Raw genomic sequence first — 7,881 nt, 5'->3', positions numbered from 1 at the left:
GCAGAGGTCTGCGCCTGCTGGCGTCAGTGCAATCCTTGCTGACTGAGATCTGTAGGCAGAGCCCTCCCTGCAGCTCCCCACCTTAGTTCACCTTCATAACAGAACAAATCCTTGTCTAACTACGTTTTGGCCTTAGAGGAGGGAACTATGGGTGTACAAGCTAAAGTTTCTACTTAATGTAAATAAAACGCATTTTGATAAATTTATGGTGATTACTCTATTTGTCTTGGGGCTGGGTTCAGTGGTGGATGCAGCATTCTTTTTTTTTTTTTTTTTACTGGGTTTCACTATATAGCTCTGGCTGGCCTGGAACTCACTGTGTAGACTAGGCTTACGGAGATCTTCCCTTGGTGTAGTGTTACGGAGAGGCAGTGCTCTGGCCTCTACGCCTGGCAACCCTGCTCTGAGTGTGCTGGGGTAGGGCCCAGCTGCTGGAAGATCTCAGGGCCCCTGACCTCTGTCCCAGCATCAAGGTGTGCGATCTTCCACTCCTTCCAGAATGAGGGGTCCTTGGTCCTCAGGTCATAGAGTGAGCCCTAGGTCATAGAGTGAGTCTGAATACCAGACTTTACAGGCATGTGGCAGCTTAGTTATCCCCTGGGGGGGCTAGGGAGAGTCCAGCTGGGCACTACTGTACCCTTCAAGACAGTGTGCCAGCCGATGGCTGAGCTGGCACACCTGAGGCATGATGAAGCCCTCTTAGCTCTGAGGGGATCAGGCAGATGTGGGTGGGTGCTTGCAGGTACCTCAGTCTATGCCTAACTTTCTCCAATTGTGAATAAATGGTATGTGCCCTGGCTGAGTCTGGCTTTTTGTCACCAGGTGGGGCAGGGGGCCAGCAGGCTGTTGAGTATGTCCCTGAAGCTGAGGGAAGGGCGAGGGGCTGTGTTAGTTCAATGTTCTATTGTAAGTAACACTATAGGCTACATGAGTCATAGAGTGTTTATTTTGGCTCAAGGCCCAGGTCCAAAGTCCAGGGTGCATTTAAAGATAGCCATCTTTGTGACAGAGGCCTGAGGCATAGGGTACCTCGGAGAGGGAGAAGGAGAGGGGAGTGGGGCTGAGGGGGAGGGAAGGAGGGAGGGAGGGAGAGGGAGGGGGGGCTGTTTTCTCTTATTTTTTTGAAGACAGCATTTCTCGGTCTAGTCTTGGCTGTCCTATACTCGGTTTGTAAACTAGGCTGGCCTCAAACTCCGAGAGATTCGCCTGCCTCTGCCTCCCGAGTCCTGGGATTACAGACATGTTCCACCACAGAAGCCAAGGGACTGACTGAGGGTGCCACTCCCACAACCGCATTTGATCCTAACCAACATAGTGGATTGAATTTTCAGCCTTCCACCAACCTCGGATTGGGTGGCTAGTGGAGGCGCCAATATGTGACACCACAGCCAGATTACTGTGGGACCATAGGAACATTAAGGTTCCAGCTGAGTAGAGGTCACAGGTCATGAACTCAGGCCTTCAGTTGGGGGAAGTGCTGCAGGATTCTCTTACTTCCCCCTGCCCGCCCCCCCCCCCCAAAACGGTCTCAGTCTTTAGCCCTGGCTGTCCTGGAACTTGCTATTGAAACCAAGCTGGCCTTGAACTCTCAGACCCACCTACCTCTGCCTCCTAAGTGCTGAAATGAAAGGTGTACCCCACCAGGCCTGGCCTGCTTGATTATTTTTAGAGTAGAAGAAGCGCCAGGCGTGGTGGTGCACACCTGTAATCCCAGCACTTGGGAGGCAGAGGCAGGTGGATCACTGTGAGTTCAAGGTCAGCCTGGTCTAAGCAAGTCCAGGACTACAAGAGAAACCCTGTCTCAAAAAACCAAAACAAAAACTGTAATAATAATTAAAAAGGAAATGGAAGAAACATGGTTCTGGGGTGCTGGCAGTGACACACTAGTAAAAGGTGTATGGTGCCGGGCTCTGTGGTGTCATCCAGGGAGCTAATGCTTTTACAACACAGACACTTCAGGAAGGGCAGGCTGTGAGTTCCAGGTATTAGGGCTCTTGGGGCTGTTTTCATGTGCTGAGGAGAGTGAGGGGCTACATGGGGAAGACAGGAAAGGCCTGGGCTATGGACAACGGAGCTGGGAGCAGACTATGCTGGCCTAGGTCATTGAGCAGAGTGAAGAGCTGCTAGAGACAAAATGGTCCATGGGGCTGGATTCTGGTAGTGTGGGCCAAGCGCACCTTCAAGGAGCTGTGGAGGGAAAGGGCATGGTGGCGGAGGGGATTTTACAATAGGGTGGAAGACATGGGGTTGGGCAGTGGATATTGTGGACCTTGCAAAGATGCAGTCTGGGACATGAGTTCTCTGAATGTGTCAGTTCTCTCTCTACCCTGGGAGTCTGGACCCTACAGCATTGGACAGATCAGCCTCTTGGAAAAGTGACTGGCCGACAGTGGGCTCGCTTAGAGACTACCGGAGTTTTAGGACTATAAGACACACCCAGTCTTTAGAGCAGTAAAACAGTAAAAACAGCAATTGGACCATCAAGCACACCCTAATTCCCTGACCCCCACTTTTGGGGGATAAAAAGTAGTCTTATGGTCCAAAAAATACGATACTCTGTCCCTTTCTTTCAGGGTGTGGTCGGTCGCCTCGGGGCCTAGTGTCTTTTCCGGTCAGAACAATTTTTAGAGAACCAAGGTTTCCCAGTGCTGGGCTCCCAGCTCCTCTAAGGCCAAGTATGGTGGTGCACACCTTTAATCCCAGCACTCTGAAGGCAGAGGCAGGTGGATCTCTGTGAGTTCAAGGCCAGCCTGGTCTACAAAGAGAGTTCCAGGACAACCAGGACTTATTACACAGAGAAACCCTGTTCAACCCCCACCCCCAAAAGATCCCAGTCTTCTTTCTTCTGAAGGTCCCAAGTTGAACCTCAGTGATCACATATGAACTGGGCATGGTGGTGCAGTCCTTGGGGAGGTAGAGGCAGGTGGATCACTGTGGGTTGGAGGCCACCCTCATCTACCAAGTGAGTGTAGGACAGCCCGGGCTATTACATGGAAAACCCTGTCTCAAAAAACAAAAAACATGCTGGGCGTGGTGGTACACACCTTTAATGAGGCACAGGCAGGTGGATTGCTGTGAGTTTGAGGCCAGCCTGGTCTACAAAGTAAATCCAGGATAGCCAAGGCTACACAGAGAAACCCTGTCTCCAAAAACCAAAAATCAAAACCCAAAACCAAACCAAACCAAAAACCCAAACCAACCAAACAACCAAACAAAAGCCAAGGTTTCTAAGAGCTCCTCCCTTCCACAGCCTACACTAACATTTTACACAGTTGGTCTGTGAAGTGCCGATGTGTAGCGGGCTGTCTAGAGGGATCTAGAAGCATACTTTGTTCACCCTGGCCATTCTTTTAACTCTGTGAGAGTTCCAGAAAGTTCAGGAAATCCAGACTGGCCAAGGAAGCAACCAGCTCCCTTTGAGAATGGGAGGAGTCTGAGGCCATCCAGGCAAGTCCCTTCCTGGGGAAAAAAAGAAGGGCATGGAGGTGGGCGGTGCTAAGGCAAACAGGTTGCCATGGAGTCTGAAACTTCCGCATCTTCCAGTTGTTGGCCCAAGTACCCTGAGCCATAAAGGGGTTCTAGCTCTAGAGCTTGTGTGCCCTCAGTCCTGTCCTATGAAGGGGGGGGGAGGGCAGAGTGGAGGAAGGAAGGGGAGCAGAGAGGAAAAGTAAGGGTGGGATTCGGGGGGCACAGGGCTGAGCAAATGGCCTGCTTTCTTGTTGACAGTCAGCTGAGAGGGTCTTTAGGGTCCCTTTGTCAGTTTTGCTGGATCAAGCAAACAAGCACTCTTCCTGGCAGAGGCAGGGTCAGAAAAGGGGAGACTAAGCTTTCAGGAGCTCAGGGGACCTAGGAGAAGAACTGTTGGATGAGTTCCATCCTCTCTCTGTGCCCTGCCAGAGCCACAAGGATGAAGAGTGGGTGAACTGCTGGATAGGGGTTCTGGGCCGGTCAGCCAGGCCTCCCCCACTGGCAGATCCCATCCGTTCAGCCCAAGCTCCGCCTGCTGGCACCCCTGACTCACTTCCTTTGCTTATAAGCGGAAGCCTCCCCTGAGCTTCCTCGGCTCCAGTCCCTGGGGACCTGCAGGAGTCGCTTCCCCCACCCCCCTTCGAGCCGAGCCGGAGTTGGGCCAGCCAGACCCTGACGCACCCACCTCACCCTTCACCCTTTGGGTGGAAGGCGGCATTTCCGGCTTCCTGAGTTGTTGGACACTGGCCTTGGAAGGGAGTGGCTGAGCTGGGAAGTCTGAGCAGCTGCAGGTAGGGTTGAAGTGGAGAAGTTGAGGCCAGCCTCTTCGGTAGTCAGGGCTCTGAATCTATCCCCAGCTCTTCTTGTTCAGTTTTCTGCTTTGTTGTGTGTTGAGGAACCCCAGGTTTGGGTATGGGTGGGGGCTAGGGGTGGGAGTGGGCTGAAAGGCCCGTGGCTTTAAAGGGCTAGAGTCAGTGCTAGGGACCAGTCTCAAAAACACGAATGCTTCGTCTGCACGTTCCCTGCCACCAGCTGTCCCCGAGTATGGGAAGAGTCACAGGTCTTAGGGGTACCGAGTCCTCTGGTATGAGAGGTCTACTTGGGACCTTTAGGCCTTTGACAGTCTGATAGGTGCTGGTGTGTGTGTGTGTGTGTGTGTGTGTGTGTGTGTGTGTGTGTGTGTGTGTGTGTGTGTGTGTAGGGTCCAGTTCTACACCCCTAATCGGTGCGGGTACGACCCTCTGCTTATTCCTCCAAGAGGGAAGTCAGCAGCCTGATAAATTATACACCCCCACCCCCACCCCCGCACTTCCTCAAGGCCTGGGCCTTTTCTGGGAGGACTCGAGATTTGCATGCATTGGGGCCCTCCTGCTGAGCTGGGCTTCCTGGTCAGTGGGGCAAGGCGAGGCAGGGCCCATTAAAAGCACCTTAAGGGACCTCAGAGGGTTAAGATCGGGGACTCAGGAGGTCTTCCCATTTTCCTATTGCAGGGAGGGGACCTGCATGCTGAGCACAGCTCCTGCGCCATGAACCGCAGTCAACCTAGCTTAGAGCCCGAGGCCAAGGGACCCTGTGTGATCGCGCCAGTGCGCGCTGTGCTCCGACTCCGCCGCCGTGCCTTCGTCCTGCGCAAGAGGCGCCTCCTGCCGCCAGGCACGGAACCGGACGTTGGGGCAGGGGCTCGCGGGCCCAGCGGCAGCATGGGGAGTCTGCGTGCGAGCCTAGACCAACCTAAATTCTTCACCTTCGACAGCCTGACGGAGCTGTCTTCCAGGACACCCCGCAAAAGGCGTAGGCGTAGTCGTGTAGTGCTCTACCCGGAAACCTCACGGAAGTACCGACCCCGCACGGAGAGCCGGAGCCGTGCCCAGCGCTGTCTATTGCTGCTTGTAGCCATCGTGGGGTTCCAGGTTCTCAACGCCATTGAGAACTTGGACGATAATGCACAACGTTATGACCTCGATGGGCTGGAGAAGGCGCTGCAGCGTTCTGTGTTTGGTCAGCCAGCTGCTGTGGGCCGAATCATGGCCCTGCTGCGGGACTACCTTGCTACACACGTGCACAGTCATCCCTTGCTCCTGGCGCTGCACGGGCCCAGTGGTGTGGGCAAGAGTCACGTGGGGCGCCTGCTGGTACGCCACTTCCGCGCAGTGCTAGAGGATGGTGCGTTGGTTCTGCAGTACCACGCCCGGCATCACTGCCCAGAGTCACGCCCGGTTCAGGACTGCAGAGAGGAGTTGGCACAGCTTGTGGCAGAGGTGGTGGCACAGGCTGAGGCCGAGGAGAAGACCCCTCTCTTGGTCCTGGATGAGGCAGAACTCTTGCCCCCTGCGCTACTGGATGAGCTTCACGACCTCCTTCAGCCGCAGCGCTCCCACCATTTCCACAACGCTATATATGTACTCCTGAGTGGCGTTGGCGGCATAGAGATCACACACTTTGTGCTGCAGAACGCATCACGTGTGTTGCCCCCACACCTCCACAGTGCAGGCAGCACTCAGGCTGTGGGGTCCCAGGCAGAGGAAGAGCTACACATCAGCCTTCGAGAGCTCCTGGTTCGAGAACACCCTCTGTGGGACACTGCAGCCATCGTGCCCTTCCTGCTCTTGGACAAGCCAGATGTGGTCAACTGCTTCCGAGAGGAGATGGCAGGAGAGGGCTTTTATCCTGAGCAGGCCCTGGCAGAACATCTGGCGGAGCAGCTTAGCTACTACCAGGTTGCTGGACACGAGTTTGCCACCACTGGCTGCAAGCAGGTAGTAGCTAAGGTCAACCTCTTACAGCACAAGCCTGCACATGCTGAAGGCTAGCCAGTGGCCCCAGGCATCGGAACTGTTGAGGGAAACAGGAGGGATATCAGGTGATTGGTACCCCCTAAGCTGCCTCAGTCCAGGAGCTAGGGAGGCCGCTGCAGTGGCTCACACCTGAACTCCCTCCTTTTTTCTCTCCCACCGCTGAGCCTTGAGACTCCCTAGGGTCACCAGGAAAGCAGCTACTTTCCTATATGTGGTCTGGTCGTCCCCCCACCCCACCCCCCAGCTCTCACTGTACCCATCATATCCCAGGAACATGTGATAGGACCTCCCATAGCCCTAGAAGATGAACAGTGTGCACTTCCGGTCCAGATGGTATCAGAGGGTAAGTACCTGTGGTAGGGAGCATGTGGCAGCTCCGTGCCTCTCAAACGCCCAGTCGCCTCTTGAATGCCTCCTTAGCTTAGAGGCCCAAAGGTGGGGAGCACTTCTCCAGGCTCCCTTCTGCATTGCCATAATGGGGTGAGTAGATCCAGTGCAGTCCCTCAGAGGCCCTGGGGCAGGGGACCTAGATGGAGACCCAGGCTCTTGAGACCGTTTGCTCCAGAGACAGACATCCATTGGAACTTGGGAGGCAGAGGCAGGTGGATCTCTGTGAGTTCAAGGCCAATCTGGTCTACAAGCTTTGGCATCCCGCTCACCAGAGGAGGTCAGAGAGGAGGACCCCTCCAGGGGGTCGTGACGTGTCTACACCGACTCTGGGGAGACCACTGGGAAACCACCCAACCTCAGGTTTCTCCAGAAAGGACCAGTGGACTCGAGTCAGCCCTAGTGCCGAGGGACACACGCCTTCCACCGGTACCTTTCCTGCCACCAGCTCCGGAGTAACAGCAAACAGTGACCACAGTGGAAGTGAACAAGGCCTCGATGCTCTGTTCGCAGAAAGCACTAGATGTGTGTGTGTGAGGCCCGGTGGGGTGGGCTGGGAGGTAAGGCCCTTGGCTGGACTCACAGGATGACCGAAGTAGCCGAGGCCTCTGCCTGCCTGACACTGCCTGGCACTGCAACCATCTGGTGACCACAGTTACATGTGGGTGAGGCACCCTCTAACCTTTGGTGTCCCAGGTTCAGCTTCTCAGCTCCATCTTCTTGGGAGTTTTCTTGTCATGAGGCTCCCTAGTGCTCTGTGCTGCCTCCCGGTGGCTGCACCCAGCCAGCCCTTGCCTGTGAATGCTCATCTCTGTAGGTTAGAAAGTGGTGCACCCAGGCACCGGGCTTGGTGGGGCACCCCTTTAATCCCAGCACTTGGGAGGCAGAGGCAGGTGGATCTCTGTGAGTTCAAGGCCAATCTGGTCTACAAAGCAAGTCCAGGACAGCCAAGGCTACACAGAGAAACCCTGTCTCGAAAACCCAAAAAAACAAAGGGGGGGGGGAGGTGCACCCAAAAGGGGGGGCTTCAGGGCACAGCAAGGGGTGATGGCAGAAGAGATGAGAGAGGAGAAGCCCCCAAGGGGTACAATGTGTCCTCCCCCACGCTGGGGAGTCCTGCTACAAAACTACCCAAGCTCAGGTTTCCCCAGAGGATATAACTAGCCCTGAGCAGGTCCTACACATTTTGTTGTCTCCCACTCAACTTGCTCCAGCTGTAGTCTGAGGATCT

General features: G+C 55.0%; 1 protein-coding gene across 1 annotated transcript; it reads left to right on the top strand.

Moving 5' to 3' along the window:
- The first annotated feature begins 4,101 nt into the window (after positions 1-4,101).
- On the top strand, positions 4,102-6,499 carry Tor4a (torsin family 4 member A). The gene is made up of 2 exons (XM_051166613.1): positions 4,102-4,259; positions 4,959-6,499. Exon 2 carries the CDS (start codon positions 4,995-4,997, stop codon positions 6,276-6,278), a length of 1,284 nt encoding a protein of 427 aa, XP_051022570.1. The 5' UTR covers positions 4,102-4,259; positions 4,959-4,994; the 3' UTR covers positions 6,279-6,499.
- The last annotated feature ends 1,382 nt before the right edge of the window (positions 6,500-7,881 follow it).

The sequence above is a fragment of the Acomys russatus genome, chromosome 24, assembly GCF_903995435.1.
Source record: "Acomys russatus chromosome 24, mAcoRus1.1, whole genome shotgun sequence".
Classification (NCBI taxonomy): Eukaryota; Metazoa; Chordata; class Mammalia; order Rodentia; family Muridae; genus Acomys; species Acomys russatus.
This window is presented reverse-complemented; position numbering and strand designations above follow the sequence as displayed.

What these genes read in the sequence shown, in the direction of transcription:
- Tor4a (XM_051166613.1), top strand. Translation starts at nt 4,995, where the DNA reads ATGAACCGCAGTCAACCTAGCTTAGAGCCCGAGGCCAAGGGACCCTGT.